The following is a 23720-nucleotide window of genomic DNA, read 5'->3' on the forward strand; positions in this document are numbered from 1 at the left end:
CCTCAAGCCCAAGATTATACTTGTACTGGTACTTGGGGTTGAGGTAATATGTTGGCTAATCACTTAGTTGTTTAGAAAAATGTAATCAACATTCTAAAGTATAAAATATGAAGTCACCAACTATGTGCAAAGGATAGCCCAAATGCTTTTCCCAGCTCTCATCAATGAATTTGGGATAGGACTTTAAAGTTCTAGGCAGCAGCTTTGACCATCTCCTTTATCTTTTAGATGGCAAGGTATATGTGAGCCAAGGTGGGCTTATTCTTAGTGTCCACCATCCCCAAAACAAACACAATTGACTCCTATATACGCATCCATCTGTTCAGGTCCCTCAAGAAGGACTCATCAAAATTGGTCTGTTAGGCTATTCTCCCTTCAGGTGTGTTAGATCCTGGCCACCCAAACCAATCCTCACTTGCAAACATAGACCTTAGACCCACCACTCTTTGTTGAAAGCTCTTCAATACGATATAATTGGTGGCGAGAAAGGTGACACCAGGCCTCACCAGATCACCATGCTTGCTCCTCATTAGTTGCAAGGCCTACCCATAGTTATAGATAAATGTGGTCACTTACCTTGCTCTTTCAACCACACTTCCTATAGACTTCCTCTTACCCAAGTCCTTCGACATCAGATTAATGGAATGGACAACACATGGTGTCCAGAAAGATGAATCATGATGCTCTTCCTTGTCATCAATATCTCCCCAGCCTTCTTATAGTTAGCACTGTTGTCCATGACAACTTGGATAAAGTTGCTTGCCCCTAACTCAAATACCACCTTCCTTGAAAGCTTGTAGATGTAATTTGCATCCTTCACCTCCCTGGATGTATCCACTTACTTTAAGAATACTGTCTTGCCATTACAATTCCCCATGAAGTTAATAATGGACTATCTAGTAGGTCTAATCCATCCATCAGCCGTCACAGTATCCCCGTATGTCTCCCACCATGCTCCAAGTGTCTCGATGTACTCCTCCAACTCCTTCTCCTTTGGCAAGTAGACATTCATCAATTCCCATGGTGTGGATCATTTCATCCCTAGACCTACCCTAGCAATTGCATCAATCATCCCTTGGTAATAGGAACCCTGGGCTACATTAGGTGCAATATTGTTGTTTTTTTTGGATGAATAAGTAATAATATAAACAAACAACGAACTAAAAGAAAGATCCAAACTAGGAAGGATCAGGGAGAAGGGATGAAATGGGAGTTGAGACCCCAGGAGACAACAATGAGTCTGTTCCTTGGGGAATCAACAACTAGGGGATGGGAAATACAAATGAATCTAGCCGATACATCAAAATAAATCACATTCCAAATCGAATCGAGAGAGTGAGATTTAGAGGTCCAACGCTTGAGATTCCGCTCCCACTAGAGATGATGGATCATAGATGGATCATAGCACCAAAGACAAGCTTATCTATCCAGTCACAAATAGAGGTACCTGGGAATTTACTCAAAATCCAAGGCCAGTCACAATCAAACGCAAACGAGTGATGGGAGCGGGGCCAAATGTAAGCAAGGGCTTTTCTCCGAGGGGAACTAGAAAAAAGGCAATAGAAAAATAAATGCTCAATGTCCTAAGTACCAGTCCAACAAAGGATACAATTGGGGTTCGCAGGGATGTGGTGAGAGCTAAGGAAAGCTTGGGTTGGGAGAGCATGGTTTAGAGCTCTCCAAAGGGTGAGGGTGTGCCTAGGGATGTGACCTTTGAACCAAATAAGGGGGGGCCAGGTGGGGGAAGGGGAGGGGGATCGAACCAAGTTCCAAGCAGAAGCCATGGTGAAGGTTTTAGAGGTTGAGGGAAGCCAAACTTTGTATCATGGGTGGAGGGATGATAGGGGGGAGGGAATTCCAGACATGTGTGAGATTAGGGTGAGGGGGAGAGGTCCATGAACCGTCGGTGATGAAAACTGATAAGGGGGATGACTTAGGGACACAGGTGTCATAGACAGTGCGGGGGCAAGAAGAGTGAAGAGAATACCCATCGGATGCCATGGATCTAGCCAGAATTTGGTGGAGAGGCCCGAAGATGGGTGGTAATGGCAGGGAGAGCACGGGGGAGGAGAAGGAGTTTCCTCCAGATCCAGGAAGGGTTGGGTGCAATGTTGGTGTTGAATACGAGTGTTGATTGCATCCCTTGCTTGAACTTCCCTACTACTACCAAATGTTTGAGGATGGTTAGTTGGTAGTAGTATTATTGGTTGAAGATGGTGGGGTTTTGCTAAAGTATAGGATCTGCAAATTGCACCATCCTGTAGGTTGGATCCTCCTGCATCTAGTCTTCCTCCTCCTCCCACTAACCTCTTGATATGTAGATGGAGATGCTGAGCTAGATGCACCTGCTCCTCTAGCCTGTTCATATTGTCTCACATTTTCATAATGTACGGAATGTCTACTAGGAGCCAAGGCAGCCTTCATCTATCTCCATCTTGCTTTCAACTCAAACCCCATACTTCTGGCAGCCTTATCATCATCTGATTTCTCATCCACATCCACAAACAGCCTCTGTAATGTTGCCAAATCAAAACTCCCTTTGATGCCTTTCCTTCTCTGCCCTCTTCAGTCTCCCTCCTTTCAAGCTAGCAGTAATTGCTTGTTGTACTTAATAAGGTACTTTAGGACACTTGATCACATCCCTATATCCCCTTGCTAAGTGTTGTTTCAATCTTGTCGCACCCCCAGAATTCAGCACGTTCAAACGATACTTGCACTTTGACTTATTTTTGTCGATAGTTAGGACCTCTCCATGTTGCCAAGAAATGTTAGGAGCACCAGTGCCATAACTAATTCCATGTTCAGCCAATCAAATTGATACATAAGATAAATACATACACACATACCATCAAATACAAGTAGGTATTAAGAAACATAATCAAAGTAAACTACTATACAATTCTCTTAGACTGATGTATTCGAGTCTAAACTATTACACTAACACATTTATATATTCAACACCTAAATATACTAAATTGATGAAATTATATTTTTAGGTTAATTAAAAAATACAAATAATTTTCCGTAAAAAAAATACATACTTTTTTGTAAAGATACGAACATCACATGCTTATATTCGACACCTAAATATACTAAATTAATGAAATTGCATTCTTAGGTAAATAAAAACATAAACACATAATTTTCCGTACAAGAAACACATACTTTTTTGTAAAAACACAAAAATAGCATGCTTACTTTAACATGAATTAAAATACACAAAATAACATAAGAATCATTTTAAAAAATAAAAGGAAGATAATTTTCCATAAATTTTTTTTTTGTAATTTTTTTAATTGATTAAATATGATTAAAAATAAGTAGCAATGTTCATGAGGAAAAAAATTTTTGACTCCATGAGGTTGTAGCATTCCAATGGAGCATAACACATTAAAATCATATTCAAAACATAAGAATTTTTCATTATTTTCTAATTCTAATTACTTATAGAATATATTATTTTAATTTAAAATTTTAAAAAATAATACATTAATAACAGAAAATTAATTTTTGTTGCATGAAATTGTAGTCAAGTAAAGAGATATTCAACAATTATTTAATCTACACTCAAAACACCAAACGTAGAACATATTATTTGAGAAAAAATGAAATTGGGAAAGAAAATTTAACTTCTTTGAAGAAAGGCTTCAAATCACTTGGTTCTTGTTGATTACTTGTAGATGAGCTAAGTAGAGCGAAAATGCAGCATAGGGGAAGATCCGGCAGTTTGCCGACAAAATCTAGCCAAAAAGGAGTAAAAAGCAACTAGGGGTCGAGATGAGGTCAAGAGAGGCCAAGAGAGATGAGATCATGCAAAACATATTGCCGAAATTCACCCAATTTCGGTCGTTTCGGCAAATAGCGATATTTTTTGGGACCGAAATCAAAACTGGCATTGTTTCGGTGAGATATCAATCTCATTGAAATCGGCAATATCTCGTGAAAATTGGCGATATATTGCTGATTTTACAATTTCTCACAAAATATTATAATATATTTTTTAAATCTACTTGACATGTGTCACTGTACTACTTGACCTTGTGAGAATTGACTGACATGACATGTAATGTGCATGTCATTTTATGATGGCCTTTACGAGGGTGGGAACTGGGAAGTAGTGTAATCAATGGGACCCACTAGCTTCTATCACTTCATTTTGAGTCCTTTGACTTTGTCTCACATGGTCAGTAATTATTACACTTTTTGAAAACCCAAACCCAGCTTTAAATCTCCACCATTTGATCTTTTTTTGCATATCCCTAAATGTCATTCAGCCTTTATCCTCTTCTTATTATGAATTTGAAACTGACGGAGCTGACAACTTAGAGGCCGAATTTCGTCCGATATTTCAGTGAAATTTGTCGTTTCTCCTGTTTCAGCAGATGACGAAACGGTGAACTTCGCCAAAAAATCGCACAATGGATGAGAAATCTCGTCTCAACTCATTGAAAGGGGTATCAAAAGGGGAACTCGAACTGAGATCTCAGCCGAGATTAAAAAATTTTGCTTATTTTGCAAGGCATCTTGTCTTGGCTTATCAGAGTACCAAGACCTAGCCGAGATCTTGTGAGACCTTGAACCATGATCTGTGAAAGCACATATGTTTTTAACAGGATGATACATTGTAATTTAAATTCTGATTAAGAACCGACAAGCTGATTTGCACTCTCAATAGAACTCAAGACTCATAGAAGAGGAGTAGAGTTCATCTAAGGACCTCCAAAAGTGGGATTACATTTGTTCAGGTAGAGTTCAGCCCAAATATGGGTTAAAGCTTCTTTAGTACTTTCTGTTGATTTAATATAACATTGGAGTTTGGAGTCACTCATTGGTAGAGTGATGTGAAAGAAATGGTTTTGGTGGTCAGTTTTAGGTTTATGGATGGGTGAGTTGGCAAAGAGTACATCTGGAAATCCAGTAGGATTCTACAGAAGTCCATGAAACTTTAGTTAAATATGAAGCTTAGCAATGGGCTGATGAGGGGAATAACCAAATTATTTGTCAACTAATCCTGGAGAAAAGTAGCATCTACATCTCCTGAGTAATGAGATGCATAAATAAATTTGTATCAGCTTTTATGGTCCCCCAAAACAATGGTTCTTACTCTTGGGTCAGATCTGAGTTGGTATCAATGGAGACTGTTAGGTACCTGAATGAGGCTACTTAACAAGGTGGAATAACTCAAGAAGAAAAAAGGGACTTTGAATAAAAGTTGAATAAGAAACAATACATTCTACCAGCAGTAGGTGATTCCTACGGCTACCCAAGAGCAATGGCTCTCACATAAACTTTTCTATAACTCAAAACATGTCTCTTCTACTCTTCCTTCCCCCTATTTATAGCAATTACGTTCCTACAATATTAATTAACAGAATCATCCCAATTCGAATATGACTCTTCAAAAGTAACCTGAATTCGAATAGGACTCTTCAAAAGTAACCTGAATGTAATATGACTCTTCAATCTAATCCTAAAAAGTAACATGAATGCAATAGGACTCTTCAAATCTGCCAATCGTTTCCTTCCCTAGAATTTAGGGATTTGTTTTCCCTGTCGAGTGTAGACTTGTGATACTAGGGGCTTATCAGAGACCAATCCTATCTCCTATTTGGGCAAGGGTAAAAAGGTTTAGAAGAAGGATTTTTTATTTTTTTATTTTTTTTTTCACCGAAGGGACCAGAGGGAGGGGGCAAACATGTCATATTTGGCTCGAGTTTGAGCAATCCGGATCAGATTATTGAGATTGCAAACCTAACCAACAACTCCAATAAGAGCTAAAGGTTTGAAAAAGAACTATTTTAACATGAATATATATTCCTTGTTGAATTGTTTCATTTCCAATTTTTCTGTACTTAATATAGAGTATTTTAGTAAAAGCATTACCAATCACCAAAAGTATAAAAGGATATGAAAAATAAAACAAATATGTGGTAGGCAGTAGGCTCACCTTGCGATTCTTCAGCTTCAGATCCAAATCCATGCAGTTCTCCTGGAGGGATTTTATCTCTGAACTCTTAGAACCAATCTCAGCCTAGCACAAAAAGTTAAGTTAATATAAGTAATTTCAACAACAAGATTTCCTTTGTTCCAACACAATTTGAGGAGGAAATCGACATATGCTTGATTCAAATGAATAAATCAAATAAGAAATCTCACTTCTTCATATTATGAATATCAAGGCTGAATATTGAAAAAAAGATTCAGAGAAACAGACGATGGCAATTGATGACCAAGGTTAAGCAGTTCTTATCATCCTAGAACTAGTAAAAGTCCTTTTCATGCCTCAGGCAATAGAAAAGCTGCAATCTAGAATGTAGGCTATATCCATCTCAGCTTCAATTATGTTTTCATTAAAGGAGAAGTAAAACGCCTCCTCCCAAAGAAAATAAAATGCAATTATGCCACTTTGTCATATGTAAGACTATCATTATTGTATACCCTTAGGCCTTGATGGCACAAAAGATGCTACTGAGCACCAACATTGCAATGAACTAAATCATGTTATCACCATGATATTATAAAGGCTGCAAACATACATGAAAAACCAGAACTAAAGAAGAAACATTGGAATAACTTGACAAGGAAACAAAGGGAATCTTATTACTCAAAAGAGCTGTAGAACAATACAATTATGTATCGCAGCTTCAAATCCTTCATCGTATAAGTGTTTTTTTCTTTTTGGTTGTTGTCATTGGGAGGGGGATGACCGGGAGAAGGGTGGGGGTGGAAGTGAATTGGGATAAGGAGTAACCTACCACCCAGATCGGATTCGGATGACACACGGGATAGGCCCCAGATTGTCATCCAATCTGGAGGATATGGCAGATCATGGGAGAAGCTGAACCAGACTTGGGAAGCAACATCAATCCACTCCTGCTCAAACAAATAAATCACTAGCTAGTATAAACAGCTTACGGAAAAGATAGTATGAGTAGCATACTCTTTCAACTGGGCAATCAATAACGTGCAAACATAATCAGTCATCATTCAGCAACATGTACAAACAGCACTATACCTGGTGACATTAGGATGACCATATACTTCAGTCTGTGATGTAGGAGAAACCCTAGAAACTAGGGGACCTACAATGTGGGCTACTAGACTCTTAGAATTAAACACCTATTCTTAACAGATAGCAAAGAAAGGAATTTGCAGCACTTGAAATCTGATTAATCATGCATGTAAGACAGCTAAAGTAGAGAAATAAACACAATAAGTCTTACTGGTAAGCACAACTAAACAAGAATCAATAGGGAAACAAGGGGATGGGGATCTTGGCACCATAACACTAAATTGTATGCAAGGGTATTAAGAACCTTAAAAAAAAAAAGAGTTGTCCTAGTCAATATCAGATTTCTAACAAGGAATTCAACAAACAAACAATATAAAGGGAGTCTTGGGAAGTTTTTGTTTTAAACAAAACTACTGCCAAAGCATAAATGAGAAATATTTTGAGAGAGAAAATGTTACCTGCTGATCCTGGCTGCAAAACAGGGGTTAGAAAGCATCTAGGAAAAAAAATAAGAGAAAGAAAAAATATTTTGAAGTAGTAGGGAATCCTAGGAAAGGAGAAAATAATATTTTGAAGTAAGGAAAGAGAGTAGGTGATAAGAGAGAGGGAGAGAAAGAAAAGAAACAACGGGAAGGGAGGGAGACTAACAAAAGACAACTAGACTGCCGTATAAGGGAAAGAGGGAAGGAAATTTCTTTTTTTCTGCAAGAAAAATAGAACCGTGGGGTTTGGGGAAGAAGAAGATTTCCAGGAAAAAAACTAGGTCTTTTTTGAGAAAAAAAAAGAGTATCTTTGTAGAGGAGAGCAAGGGGAATTTTTCTAGTGGGAAACAAAGGTGAAAGGAGGAGAGAGAGATTACCTGGAGAGAGGGGGAAGAACTAGTACCGCTAGGAGAGAGAGAGAGAGAGAGAGAGAGAGAGCAGCGTGAGCTTCTTTTATAATTCTTTTTTTCATTCATTGATTCCCAAAAACGAATTCCATACAAGGTTTAAATAAAAAGGTTGATCCCTCACAACCCTACATGTTTAATTCCCAAAATAACCCCAACTTAAGTTGTACATATAACCCAAACTCAAAATAATTCAAAATTGGGCCAAAATAGACTCTAGGCCCAGCCCCATAAAGACTCAAACATGAAATTAAAATATTTCAATAGTAAACTACTACCCAACCCACTAAGACTAAGGAAAATAACATGACAAACTGCCTATGAGCAGTGTTTCTCATTGAACCATAGGATCCTAGCAATCCGATAACCTCCAAACTCATCATCCATCCACATAGATGATGTCGTGGGATGATCTCTACGTCGGTGTCGCCGGTAAACTCGGAACTGCTCATTGATGTCCTCATTAGTCTATCTGCTATGTGGCAATATATGGGGATTTGATGTGGCAGATTATTTACAAATTATGAAGAAAAAAAATGACAAATGCCATTTATTCTAAAACATTGGAAAGGCATTCAAAATTGAATAGATGGATTTGAGTTCCTCTATCACATGGACAATCTCCTGTGCTGACACATGGCAGGTCAATATATCTAAGGACTTTAAACTTGACTAAATAATAGTGATATCGGAAGTTTTACTTTTCTTCCAAATGCAAGTTGATGGAAGTTAAGAAGGCAGAAGATACCAGCAGGAAAAGGCATACCTGAAATCCACCAAGAAGAGTTTCCATTTGGGATAAGATACTGTCAACATCACGAATTTGATCATGAAGTGAAACTAATTTGTCACTTTCCTCTATGTACTCCTGAATGATAGACAATACAAGAATATTTGTTAAGTCCACAAGAAGATAATAAGCTTATTAACTAAAAATTCAAAGGCATTTATACAGGAGACTTGAAACAGGTTATTATTGAATAAATTATGGTAACAGGTAGTAGCATCCTTTGTAATGCTAAAATTGCTGCAAGGCTCATCTCACAAAATATATGAAACAAGGTAAAGGGTATCCTTGTTCATTATCCCATTTCTACCACTGGATTGCCAGAAGAAAAAGAATGACCTGTCAGGCTCCTATCGCCTTAGAAAGGAAAAGAGAAAGTAATCCCTCAGTCAAAGAGCCCATCTAAGTCGTCTATTCTATCCTAAAAATACTTGTATTGTCTCAGCCATTCTACCTCAGCACAGCTAAGAGGATTTAATGAGTAACACAAAAGTACACTGATTCAGTCCCACCAGACATTATGTTTAATAAATCAAAAAATTATAGCAAAAGGAATTCAGTCCATTCAGACAAAAGGCCCAAGTTTCATAGCTTTGAGTCTATTATCATATTCATGATTTTCCTACCCTCACTACTCTAGACAACGGCATGCAGCAAACTTCAGTCTTCAATACCCTAAATTTCTCAAGAATTTCCCTTACCAGGGTTAGCAATTCTCGCTCATCTGATTTGAAATCATTTTTGAGATAGTAGGATCCTTATACTGCATTAGTTTGCTTAAGCTACTTAGTTTGGTAACTGATATTTTTTGTTTTAATTGTGGTTTTACTAGGGATTTATTTGGCAACTTGCATTTGGAAACTATTCCTTCTCATGCACAGCAGAGTAAGGAAACTCAGGGAAGTAGTTAACTGAACACCTATATTTCATTTATCTTTGAGGATGTTACTCAAGTGCACAGTGACTTCATGTAGTGATGTTTACCCAGGTTTAGGGTTTGCTATTCAGGACCCTCTTTAATAAGAACTAGCACTAGTTAAGAGTTTCTAGGTGTTTAGGTTAGGACTCTTATAGGTTCTAACACTGCCCAGGTAGGAATTGAAGTCCAGATCTGAGTTTATGTGACAGTTAGAATTCAGACCTGAAAATCAGATCCTAGACCAAGTAGGACCTAGGTTTAGGGTTTCAGTTAGGCTAGGGTTGGCTAATACCTTGCTGTTCTGCTGCCCAGATTGGTCCTCAATGGAAGTCCTTTCAGTTAGGATGAATTCCCAATTGATCAGACTTAACAAAATCTAAATTCTGGATATTTGAATTTTCTGCAAATCTCAAGGTAGAAGATGACTTGCAGAATTTTCAAATTCACCAAAACACTTCAGATTTGCAGAAACACTCTAATGAGGGGAAAGGACGTGGAATGGGCCTGTGATTGATGATCTCCTAGAAGGAGTAGGATCAGCTGCCACTGGAAGAAGAAGATGATGGGGAAGAACTAAGAGGGCTAGGGAAGGTTTGGGAATGGGTTGAAACTAAAGGGAAGGGGTGAGGAATGGCTTGTGATGGGATTAGGGTAACTCTAGGTCTTAAAAAGAAGGGAAAGGGGCTGGGATGAGGGGTCCTAGTTGGCATGGAAGAAGTAGGAGATGAGGAATGGCTTCTAGGGTTTGGGACTGGGGCTGTAGCTTACTTGTACGTAGAGAAAAAAAGGCTGTGAATGTTGCTTGATTGCCGGAAGTAGAAGAACTTGAAAATTGTAGAAACAAAGCTCAAACCCAACCGCAAGTCACCCTCCCAAGGATCCCATGCTATACCAAGTCTTTCTTCAAACTCAATCAATTCATCACATCAATCATCAAAACTGAAAATGACTTACAATAGAAAGACTATTTATAGCCTGAAACAAAAGACTCTGTAATGTAGATACCGAATTTGAATGATCAAAACAGTAACCAAATAGGACCTTTCACAGGAAATCAACTTCAGATTTGATAGACTTAAGATAAATAAAATTCAGATATAATGGAAAGCTGAAAACCGAAGAGGTAGAACAAGGATATTGGTTTAAGAACAAGGACTAACTAGGTCTTCAAAACAGCAGTATGCTATAAAGAATAATGGATGGAACAATATAAGAGAATTAAAAAAACAATAAGGACAACAAAGTAACATGTAACACCCGGGCTTCTCACCGCAAGGTGGATCGATTGGATCAAACACCAACCTTCCTTGATCAAACACAAGGAGTCTTAACACCTGGGCTTCTAACCGCAAGGTGGATCGATTGGATCGAACACCAATCTACCTTGATCAAACACAAGGGTTCTCCAAAAGGAGGAATGCTAGCAAGCAATTTGATTTCATTTCACAAGTTGTTTTCTCACCTCTTACATAAGTCTCTTTATATAGCATTCTAAAGAGACATAAACACTAATGGTAACATCCAACCACTAGCTAACACCACCTACCTATTAATAACTCAACTACACAACACCACTAGTCAAAACAATAATGGAAACATCCACCTACTACACCCCACTACTAGCTCCTTTTATTGACTTTTCAAAGCTAGACTTGGGCTTAGTTCAAAATATGTGGGCTGGTCTTCTCCCACTAAAGTAATCCAAGCCCATGAACCCATGGGCTCATTTTAACCCACTACAATAGTCCTAGCCCATGCAAGCCATGGGTTGTTTTGGATCATATCTTTAGGCTTTGATGGGCTTGACCATTGGGCTTTTCTCTTCCTTGTATATGCTGCCAATTCTGCATCACTCTGACTCATATTGGGATATTCTGACTATTAGGGTACCATTACAACTTAACTTGGACTCTAAAACACTTATCAAAAGGAATCTAATTATTACGCGATCTCTGCCCTTGGATCTAAGATCTCACTTAAACAAAGTCACCTAATGCTAATTAGATAACTTAAGATCTAAGCAACCAAATTACAAACAAACTAGACTAAAAAAGGAAATAATTCTTCCTAATTTAAGTTACTCTTAAAAGCAGGACTTCTTAAAAAGGAAAAAATTCTTTCCTAAGAACACTACTCAATGACTCTTTCCAATTGAAACTTCAAAACAAAAGAAAATAGAGACTCTCAAGACTTCTAAATAAACTAATTTACTGGATTTCGGTCTTCATTATAGCTCGATCCAAGGGTAGGAATTGACCATTCTACCCCTCGGATGGATTCGGCATCCCTAACTCATGGTTGGGCTTGGGCCCATTTTGAGGGGTCCAACCCCGGATACATCATGTAGCCTTTGATATTCAATTGCTAAGTCATTTATAATCTCATTTTAATAATGATACTGATTAAAAGAGAGTGAATAAATGGGGCAAGTGATGGAGATTAAATGGATCAGCTTATGGTGAACTTAAGAGAGAGTAGTAAGAGAAAAAGAGAAGACAAGGAGTTCTTCCAGGAATGTGGCCAATACCAGTCAATGGTACATTAAAAGTAGGAAAAGACAGGAGAAATGGGAGAGAAATACAAGAGGTGACAACCTCAATACAACAATGCAGTCTTAACCTAGCTATGGGACCGGGACGTGGCTCCTTGTCCTTCAATCAGCTCTATTCAAGGTCACACTTGATAAAAACCCTAGGCTATGCATGAGGTAACTTTTCCTCTTCCCTAATTCTTTTAGTTCCTCCAATCTGAGTTATATCACTCCTCCAAACTGGCCTCGGTTAAACATGCACATGCCACCTCAAATGACTTTCTCGTGCATGTATCGGAGTTACTCCCATACCAATTCGAATATGACCATTTCTTGACAATTGCTTTTTAGTTTTGCTACTCATCTACCTCAACATCCTCATGTTCGTTATATGAGTTCTTTACATGATGCATTATCATTGTCCAAAATTCCATATCATACATCATACATCATAGCAAGTTGTACGAGTGTCCTATAAACTTACCTTTTCATTTGACCCATCATATTTAATTCACTGTGTAACATCATCCTCTATCACCACCATCAATTGAGCCAAGATACCTAAAGTAACTATACTGCAGAATCACCCTCTCATCAAGTTTCACAAGACACCACCTCACATAACTTAAAAAAATATAAAATAGAGTAAAAAGCATTTCCAGCAAACAAGGCACCCGCCACTACAAGGTCTAGGGAAGGTCATAATGTACATAATCATACCCCCTACTCCTACAAAGAGGCTGTTACTTAGAACTCGTGACCACTTGATCACAACAGAACAACCTTAACTGTTGCACCAAGGTCCCCTTCAATAGCCTGAAGATATCTGAATCAACAAAATCTCATTCATCAAATGATGTCTAGAGCATGGCAGGCCCCTATTTATAATAATGAAGCAACATTACTCAATTAAAAACTCTTAAGAAATAAGGAAGCATTATCAAAATAGAAAGTAGAAGCTTTCAAGAAATAGAAACTAGAACTTATAGGTTGAGCTAACTGAGTAAGTTGTACAGAAGCCACAAAATAATAAACCACAATCCCAGCAAGCAGCTGAAAGATCTTAACAAATGTTTCAATTCCTGCACCCCTCACCTCCCCCTTGACCTAAAATCCAGGCCTTAGTTGAGCCCATAACAAATAGAAACACTTCAAAAAAATATCTATACCAAATATTTTTAATACATGACAAAATAGAAGACCGAATCACATCCAAAAGTGACAATCATGTTCTCACATTAGGGAGAAAGAGTATTTATTTTCATATCAAGTCCTCATTCATTTCTTCAATCTTGACAAAGCGTCAGCATATAGCACATTAATTAAAATATTTTATGCATATGAAAAAGAAGTGATATACAAAACACATCGAAAAGTAACAAACACTTGTGTTAGCAAATACATGCGATTTTATCATATATATATATATATATATATATATATATATATTTAAGATTCTATCTATGATTTTCAAAAGAGAATAGGCCAACATAATTCATAACTCATAAGCACCAACCTGAATTGAATTCTGTTCAACTTCACGAACATTGTTCTCAACACCCTTAGTATAATCCCTTAGTTTTGTGCCTTTAGATAATATTTCCATGACAACCTATGGGGAAAAAATAATTAATCATAGTAATCAAAAAATAATCTCCTCAAGAAAATCATCGTCACAAATGAAACAAAAGAACACTAACATGTAAACCCATAACAATACAAATACCAAGATTATTTGCACTGAACCTGAATGATTAGCTGGAGGCATTTGGTGACTTCAAAAGGAAATAAGTTTTCACAGATCACATTCACATAACTAACAATATGTGGTGATGGAATTATAAGTTTATAACTAATATTAGATGTTAGAAGTTAGAACAACCAGAAAGAAAAGAGGGAGTTACCAAGCAAGGTTACAAGTGGGGTCAACATTGAGCCCATACTGATGTGTTTCTTTTATCAAACTATACCTTGAAATCATCAAACCATTCTAAATGGTTCTCTTTTCCAACAATTCCCAAAGGTTTATTTACACTCAGAATAGGAATCTCCGATGTTTCAAAGCAGAATTCTATGTAAATAAGGATTCATTGGCTGTGATGAAATACTGTACTTTGCAAGGTGTGAAATCACTTTGTATATCAAAATGTAATTCCGTAAGAAGTATTCTTTGATTATGGTATATGTAGCATAGTGGAACACACACACAAAAAGTACCTCAATAATATCTCTTCAAGAAAATATAAGATCAAGCTACAAACAAAACCCAAGAAGAATCCACCTTTAGGTGCACTCAATTGGAGGAATATGCTTTATGCTACGGTAATCACAACCATCCTCCATCCTTTCCATATTATCTTTTATTGTTTGGTTTTTTAATATTATTTTCTCTTGTAAGTATTAGTAGATATAGGATTCAGCATGTTATTCAACAGGCAAATCCACACTATTTTCTTAAAGAAGGAAGAGGAGACAGTCCTATAATATGCCCAGAATGCCAAAAACACCAATAACAGAGATGCAAAAAATGAAAAAACGTTCTTCAATAATACAAGCCTTTTCCCAACTAAATGGGGTCGGCCACATGGATCCTTAACCTCCAATCAGCTCTATTTGAGGCCATACTAGATATGCAAATCCTTTCTCACCACTTCTCTTAAGGTTATCTTAGGCCTGCCCCAAGTTCTTCTAATTCCTTCGATTTGGATTAAATCGCTTCTCCGCAGAGGGGCATTTAAATCACTTCTCACTGTTCAATAATATCATCAAATATCTCATTATTCTCAGCATACTAAAGTGGAGAAATTTTGTCAGAACATTGATTTATGATGAAATAGCATCAATAAGATGCTAAAAGAAAACTACATAAACATTGGTTTAGAATGTTAAGGCACTGCAAGGATACCAAAAGAAAAACCTAACCCAAGAGTACTTACTTCATCATTCTTACATGCTTCCAGCTCTTCCTGTAGTCCATCCAATGATAAATCGTCACTACAGAAGAAGTAAAACAAATAGTTGTCTCAGGCCATTAAAATTAGAAAAAAAAACAATGCATACAATACTTGTCCCCACTGTATGCCACTGGATAAGTACAAGCAAGCCACTGATCCTTAACAATGTTCAGCAAACTTCACCAAATCATTTTTTTGGGTTCCTTTTCCAATGCAATTTTAGTTTTAGGTCAAGGTTGTGTCTCTCATATACATTCGTCTGTTCTTCGTGGAAGATCCTCATTCGTCTCGGTAAAAAATAAAAAAGCTCTATGTGAGGCCTGGGGCAGTGGAGGTAGCATTCATTGCCATCATGATCCCAGGAAACTTTAATTCACAAAAGAAGTTATAAGAGTTGAGCTTTTCCAAGTAGAGACCTCAGTAAAACCACAACTTATTTTGTAAGCAAAACTTTACAGCATAGATACCTGTTTGCATCATCCTCAAAAGCCAAATCCCCAACAAATAGTCCCAAATCATTTCCTGCTTTCTGAACGTCATGTGTCTCGCCATAAGGCTCACCCTGCAGTATGAAACTTCTAGAGTCAAACCATCATAATGTCCATCTTATGTGTGTTAATGAGTGCACAAGCAAACATAGTTATCATGGCTTCTAAGGGGGCGAAGAAAACCAAGGTGACACCAAACAAGGCATCTACACATAACCTAGGCAACTAGGTGATACTTGAATACCTAGAACCACCAGAGTGCCTGGATGTCCAGCCATTGATAACTATTCATGCAAAACATTAGATTGAATGGTCAACCAACTCAAAAATGAAGGCCAAGTTATGATAGCAATTTCCAACAACCCATAAAAAAAGAGCTCAAAATTATCTATGTTGATTTATTTGTGGCTGGTCCTATATAAGTGTCATCTACACCTGTGTTCAATCCAATCCCTAATGTGGTGCTAGCATTGTTAGGCAGCTCTTATGATAGGGGGAGTAAGTGTACAGTGTACTATCATGCCCATGTTAGTCATTGGTTTACTTAGAAATTACATCCCAGATAGTTCCCTATCCTGTTTATCTTTTGTTGATTAGTTGTGATGTTAACTTTGTTTAATTATCACAAATAAATCATCCACCAACATTAGACCTCAAACCCTGAGTCCATTGGATTCTCTAAATTTAAATGGTATCAGAACTCTGACATTAGTCCTCCAACAATCCTGATTCTGAAAGTCCAAGGACTTTTAGTTATAAGTATACAGCAATCTATGCTGCCTCGTATGAAGATCAGAATATCAGACCCTAACTGCCTGGTTCATTGATTTGAACTGAAATTGAATGTATGGTGACTAATGTTTCAGGCTTGAGACAGGATATTACCTGGATTGGTTTACCACATACCTGAACTGCAATTACACCATGTACCATGTTCCTCAGGTCCTAACACCCCATAATAGGAAAGATAACACCTTGGGTAACATACAGTAGTTTCAAACCTAAAACTCCAATGGATTGACTTGTGAATGTATGGTCATAGGGGCTAAGCCCGAACACAGAACCATATCCAGCTAGATGATCACATTATAAGCATTGTAACAGAAGAGTAAACCTAACATGTTTGTGTGAAACTTTATTCCTATAGAAGGTTGATTTAAAAGAGATGTTAACGATGTGATACATGCTACCCAATACTTTATAACTGTGATAATGCACATATTCAATTCCTTGGCATGAATGATATTGAATTGAGACATCTTATATTCATATTGGAATGTATGAGGATATCTGAATGAATTTATATAAATGGCTATGAAGCTGTCAATGTGATTATTTGGTGTATTCTATATGTGTAGTTGATATACCATGCGTAGCTCTCCAATTGATGGATGTAAGGTACACATGTTGGTATGATATGTTTATTTGCTGAGCTAGTATAGCTCATTCCATATAATACCTTATATAGATAAACAGGTAAAAGACAAAGACAATGATATAATTATCTAAAACCGAGTTTGAGAGGTCCAAAACCCTTTTATCTGATGGTTCAGTCCATACTATGTAACTGTACCCGTTGAGATATTGACAATGTGTAATTAATGTTCAGTTTAAATAACTATAAAGTAACTGGTGGCTGATCTGTAGTTCCTTAAAATTTAATGAACTATTTTAGATGCCACAAGGTATATGTAATTGTAATTTTCTCTGTTATTTAGCATTTATGCTTCCGCAATGATAATGAATTGAACTTTGACAATTAGAGATCAAAGAAAAAAGTTTAACTGTGATGAGGACATCAGTGAGCAATTCTGAGTTTACCGGCAACGCCGACGTAGAGATCATCCCACGACAACATCTATGTGGATGGGTGATGAGTTCGGAGGTTATTGGATTGTTAGGATCCTATGGTTCGATGAGAAACACTGCTCATAGGCAGTTTGTCATGTTATTTTCCTTAGTCTTAGTGGGTTGGGTAGTAGTTTGCTATTGAAATATTTTAATTTCATGTTTGAGTCTTTATGGGCTGAGCCTAGAGTCTATTTTGGCCCAATTTTGAATTATTTTGGGTTTGGGTTATATTTACAACTTAAGTTGGGGTTATTTTGGGAATTAAACATATAGGGTTGGGCGGGATCAATTTTTTTATTTAAACCTTGTATGGAATTCGTTTTTGGCAATGAATGAATGATAATTAAAAGGTGTCTCTCTATTGTGCAAGTCTCTTTTTGGCGTGGATTTCTAGTAAGTTCTTCTTCTTCTCCTCTTCTACCTTTCCTCTCTTGTGTGGATCAGTTTTCTCTCTTCTTCTTTTCTTTTCTCTGCATAATTGTTTTTTCCTCTCTTTCCTTTTTCCTGTCTATCGATTTTTTTTCTAACCCTCTTCTCTCAGTTTTCTTTTCTTTTTCCCCTTCTTCCTCTTCTCCTACTATTCTGTTCGTAAGAATTTTCTTTCTTTCTTTTTTTTTAATCTTTTCTTTCTCTCTTTCTCTATTATCACCTCTAGTACAGCAGTCTTGTTGTGGTTCTCCATTCTAACCCTACTCTCATTTCCTAGGATTCACCATTACTTCAAAATATTTATTTTTTTTCTCTTATTTGTGTTCCTAGATGTTTTCTAACCCCTGTTTTGCAGCCAGGATCAGCAGGTAACATTATCTCTCCCTAAATATTTCTCATTTATTCTTTGGCAGTATTTTACTTTAAAACAAAACTTCCTAAGACTCCCTTTACATTGTTAATTGCTGAATTCCTTGTTAGAAATCTGATATTGATTAGGACAGCTCTATTTTCTTTAAGTTTCTTAATCCTCACGTATTCAATTTAGTGTTATGGTGCTAAGATCTCCATCCCCTTGTTTCCCTATTGATTCTTGTTTAGTTGTGCTTATCAGTTAGGCCTTATTGTGTTTCTTTCTCTACTTTATCTGTCTTATATGCATGATTAATCAGAATTCAAGTGTTGCAATTCCTTTTTTTTACAATCTGTCAAGAATAAGGTGTTTCATTCTAAGAGTCTAGTAGCCCACTTTGTAGATCCCCTAGTTTCTAGGGTTTCTCCTACATCAAACTGCCACATGTTTCAATGCAATTGGGGTGTCATGGGCCCACTTCACCCTAGTAACTGAAGGTGTGATAGAATGGTATCAGAGCTATGCTGACGTAATAACAAACTAGGGTTACTGTTGTCTATCTTTGATTAATTAGATTATTAATGTTCTCCAAAGCTTAGGGCAGTATCTAGGTCAAGGAATCATTTGTTTAGTTCTTCTCAAGTTACTTGTTGTAAAGTTTCTGATCCCAATCCAATTTTTTCAGATGATTGATGCACCCCACTAAGGGCTCATTTTGACTTCATGTCAGCATAACAGGACCTGCTGTCAGTCCAGAATTTGTTTCCTCCTACCTCCATGGTAGTAATATGTTCAGGAGTACTTTTTCCAAATTTAAATATTCTTTGAGCAATATCAATCTGACTCAGATCATGGGTTATTTTCTGGACTCGGTTCACTTCTGTAAGACCCTACTTGATCCAAATTTGGAGGCCATCAGACCACCTGATGTCATACAACCGATCTTCTCCAGCTCAGCCTGTGATAATCCAATGGTGTTTCTAATATGGATCCGACACCAAGGAAGCCCTTTCTCTCAGAAAACAATATAGCGTGGGTAGGTGTATGAGTTAGGTCTTCATTAGTTGGGTTGTTATTGTAATCGGCCAACTTTATGGACCTAAAACATGGGTTCAAGAGTTGAAAACGAAAATTGCATACTTAGTTTACTTTATTAGCTTTAAGTGAGTAAACCGAACCAGATTCAATGTTGGTTCAATCAGTTTGAATTATTGGATCAATTGAAGTCAAGGTATTAGGGTCTACTTAAAGTTAATAAGTTAGGGCTATGTTCAGGCTCACCACACAGGGGAAGTATTAGTCGTTCTAGATTTTTTTCCGAAAAATAGAGGGCAGGCTGGTGGTTAGGAATAGGTAGAATTTACTGATTTACGAAGGAAATCTTCAGCAATCTAAATCTATCATTTGATCCAAACTTCGGCCACTTAGAAAGCCATTGAATTTACTCCAAAACTTCATTAACTAACCCCAAATTCTTTAGAGTCTTCCATTGAGGCTGAAATTCAAATCAGTCCTCCTTCCTTTATTAGAACTTTCCTTCAAGTCACAGCCCCAACAGACCTCTATAACAACCTAAAACATCACTAACAGCCCTACATGAAATTGCAAAAAGCTGGTTCTATTCTAGAGCATCTTGGCTAGCTACAGCCTTCCTGTCCTCCTTAAATAGAACCCTGTAGCCTGTCCAAATAAGGCTTTTGTGCTGCTCGAACATAATCAGGTTTCGGTTGTTTTAGAGGATTCTAGTGTATAGCTCCTTGCTAGGACTTCCCTAATCAAGGCTGCATTAGTTTCTTTTTCTATTTGACATATATTCTTTCGCCTGTGCCATTTAGGACTGTGTTTGATGCAGATACACTACCAAGGATTGACCCAAACCCAGTTGGGTATCCAGTTAAGAGTGTTTAAATACAAGGATGAACCAGGTTCAGTTTGAGTGTTCGGATCTACTCAGATTCGAGGAATTTATGTCTAATCCGTTTTATTCTGCTTACTTTAGAAGCTAGCTATGCAGAGCAATTACTCGCCAATTCTTTTTAATTTACTTATCCGAATTAGTTTCACAGTTAGAGAACTAAGTCTTATTTTAGGTGTCCTTTATTTTACTTCATATATGATATAATTCACGTGCCATCATTGTAGACAGAGTTTAGATGGAATGGAATGGAATAGTTATGGTTTGAGTACCCTATGAAGCTGTGTCTGTGAGTTCTTCCACCTCTGGTCCTTCTTCAGCATTCTTCTCTCTCCCTGCAACTCTGATTTTTTACAGGCCACCCTCTTTTCCTAACTGGCCTTCCACCAGTGTTATCATATCATTGAGTGTAACTTGGTCCACTCTTGAGGTCATCTGAACCTAGCAGCTGAAGTTATTATTTTTGGTTTGGAGATTGTTTTAAGACCTACTTGGTCTGCTTATTGTTGCTTTCCCCCAAGCTTTGCATTAAACTCATTGTTCTTGCTCTAAGGTTTTAGTAGTTGCTGGTTATTGTGTGTCTGTCTGAATGAATATTTTAATCTGTTAATCTTCAACATCCATCAGCCTCTCACCACCAATTTGGAGCAGTTACATCTTCAGTGGCAGGAGTTCTATGAAGTTCAACACAGGACTGAACCCTGACTATGTCAGTTTTAATGCCTTCAGCGCATTGCCGCTACACAAGTATATACAACTATCTCTAGTAAAAAGAGAGTTTTGTGCAGTTTATTGCTGGCTATGGCCAAGGATCTAGCCTCTCTGAGAAGGGGGCATGGCTCATGGGATGATCAACAGAGTTATTGAATTTCAGACAATGTAACTGTTTGTCGCAAGTTAAATCACACTATTGAAACGTGCTGGGTAAAACACAGTCGAAAAAGTGGATTCCACCTTCAGCTAATTTGGCTTTTCCAGATGTTTGTTCTGCAAAGGTGTTTTCTGGCATCACTAATATTACATCCTTATTCAGAGGTTCCTTGCCAAGGTTGGTGTCTCAAGATGACTATAATCAGTTATTGAATCTTATAGAACCTATGGACATCCACCGGTGCCTAAAGGACTGAAATACCTACTATGAATAGAAAAACCCTGAAACCCCATTACAACTGGATTATCTTGGACCCTGTGTACGCACTTCTCTCTTGTCCCATTGGTCTCTCTTATAACATTCAAGTTATTTCATGTTATTCTGAGCCAAGAAAGCAACTAGCCATATTGGATTCAGTGAAACCTTGGTATTCCAAGTTTCCAACAGATAAGAGGGCAAGAGGGTCAAAAATTCATATCTAGAAGTTCTGCATCCTGTGCAAGAATAGTATTTTATAAGAAAAGAAATTCATTTACAAGAAGTCAAGAACTTGTAATTTGAGCTCTTACCACTATCTTCATCAAAGCAGCATCCATAATCAAGTGTACTGCAACCAACACAAGCCTTTAAAGTTGTGTTTTCAAATAAATGAAAATTACACAGAATAAAGCTTAGAGATGATCATCCCAAATATCCCATGAGTACACTGCAAAAAAGTGTCATACATAAACATACATCATGGATGCATCCTTCAAAGAATAAATTTGAACTTAGCATTACCTATAGTCCTATACATATAGGTATATATATATGGGAGAGGGTTGGATACGTCGCCAGCTTCTGGCAAACTGGCGGCTGTTCCCAACAGTGAGAACATGAGGTCATTTCCATGGTTGATATATACTCAACTCACCATCATTTAAGAAAAAGAACCAAATTTTCTTCTACATCAGCAGGGAGTTATCCCAAATTTCAGTGACATTATATTAGAGCTCCAAGTATCATAACAAAGAGGGCAAATAGATATCAGCAACGAAATATTTTACAAACTTCAACAAAGTATTTGTTTTGAATTGTGTTACCAACCAGAAATGGTAAGTACATCTCAATCTATAATTGCCGCATTATTACTGTATAAGGAATTTACATCAACCTGATTGTTGTAAGGAAAATTAGTTGAGAGAAAATAGGATGTGAAGTAATCAATTCCAAATAAAAGCTTCAGATTACCGACTTCAAACATGAAGTAACCGAGTGACAGAAAATGAGCTGAATCACGTTTGTATAAATGATTCTTCAGTAATATTTGAAATAGAAGTACTGAATCTATGAATGAATCCTCTGAGATACAACAATACCGCAATAGTCGATGCAATTGGTAATCATCCACACCATTAATCAAAGATTCAATTCGTCTTTGAAAACTAAATCTTGAAGGGAAAAGGGAAGCAAGACCTGTCAAAAGAATCTCTTTGTTTGAAATATCAAGATACTGATTCGCAGGTTAGAAGCAGATCCAGCTCTTCCGAATTCTGATGCCGCTTCTGCCAACAACTTCGCCCGAATCTCGCCTCGTGTTGTAACTTGAATCGAAGTCCACTCAAGAGTCAAGAGTTGAGCTCAAATTCGTGACGACTGCGGAACGAATCAGGCCGAGTTCTTATGGCGGTTTCTTGAGATATATATATATATATATATATATATATATATATATATATATATATTTTTTTCATTTCTTACTTATTTTTTCTGAGCATTGTGAATTTTTTTAACCGGTCCGACCACCAAAAGTGCGTTCGATAATGCGATCCGACAGATCTCAAACCCGAATCATGAAACCAATTTTTATTTCAGCAGAAAAGAAAGAAAAAAATTATAATAAATATTTAATTTTTTAATGGAAGCATTCAATATTCTATTGGGAAAATAGTTTATGGTGTTTCTTGCTTTGAAAAATTAAAAAAATCGATAGAAAATCATTTGATAAAATTATTTTGTTTTTAAGTGACTTTTGAAAAATTAATTGAAATTTATAAAAAACTTATTTTTTAAAATAAATATTATTATATTAAATAACCATGTACACCTAGGAGTTAAATACCCAATAGCCAAAGAGTGAAATTTACCCAAACAGTCACACAATATAGAGTGAGTCTTTATGTTAAAGTGTAAACAAGGTAGTTGGGCATCCTTGGTGCATAACAAACACTACATACATAAGGTTCTATTAGACGGACATCTCTACTTCTAATTAACAAATAAGATATACTTTCATAGAATAATTGAAGAAAACCATACTAATGTATCCAATACCCATTCCTTAACCCAAAAATTCTCTCTCATTAGAATGTTGAGATGTTCAAGGGATTACCTTGGTGGTGGTGAGACAATCGTCTCCTCCATCTCCAATTGGTCAGCTGTGAACAGCAATAATACTTTCAAACGATGAATATCAATAACACACAAATAGCCGACAATAATAACACACACAAATCTCAGGCAAAAATTGGGGCCAAGTCGAGTTTAAAAGAATGAATTTAGAGAGAAATATTCTTAAGTCTCACATTCTAGACGCAAGAACTCCATTAAAACCCTATTGATAATGTTTTCACTTCCAAAAACAAAATTTATCAACCTAAAAAAATGTTTTTCCTTTTAGAAACAATCGTAACTGTTCTAATATTTTTGAAAGCAGCCCTTAACTTCTCACATGGGTGGTACTC

At 37.0% G+C, this 23720-nt stretch overlaps 1 protein-coding gene across 1 annotated transcript in view; it reads right to left on the reverse strand.

Annotated features, from left to right (window-relative positions):
* LOC149008961 (vacuolar protein sorting-associated protein 52 A-like) overlaps positions 1-22654 on the reverse strand; it is a 45297-nt gene extending 22643 nt beyond the window's left edge. Inside the window, exons 1-7 of the mRNA XM_089161815.1 lie at positions 22453-22654; positions 21567-21703; positions 15559-15653; positions 15074-15131; positions 13654-13749; positions 8668-8769; positions 5948-6031 (exon numbers count right to left, since the gene is read on the reverse strand). Coding sequence (XP_089017941.1) covers positions 5948-6031; positions 8668-8769; positions 13654-13749; positions 15074-15131; positions 15559-15653; positions 21567-21593 — 462 coding nt within the window. The 5' untranslated portion in view covers positions 21594-21703; positions 22453-22654. The remainder of the gene's footprint in view (positions 1-5947; positions 6032-8667; positions 8770-13653; positions 13750-15073; positions 15132-15558; positions 15654-21566; positions 21704-22452) is intronic.
* Positions 22655-23720: the final 1066 nt, after the last annotated feature.

Source organism: Hakea prostrata, chromosome 7 (assembly GCF_041222555.1).
Source record: "Hakea prostrata isolate BN-2017 chromosome 7, UWA_Hpros_2, whole genome shotgun sequence".
NCBI lineage: Eukaryota > Viridiplantae > Streptophyta > Magnoliopsida > Proteales > Proteaceae > Hakea > Hakea prostrata.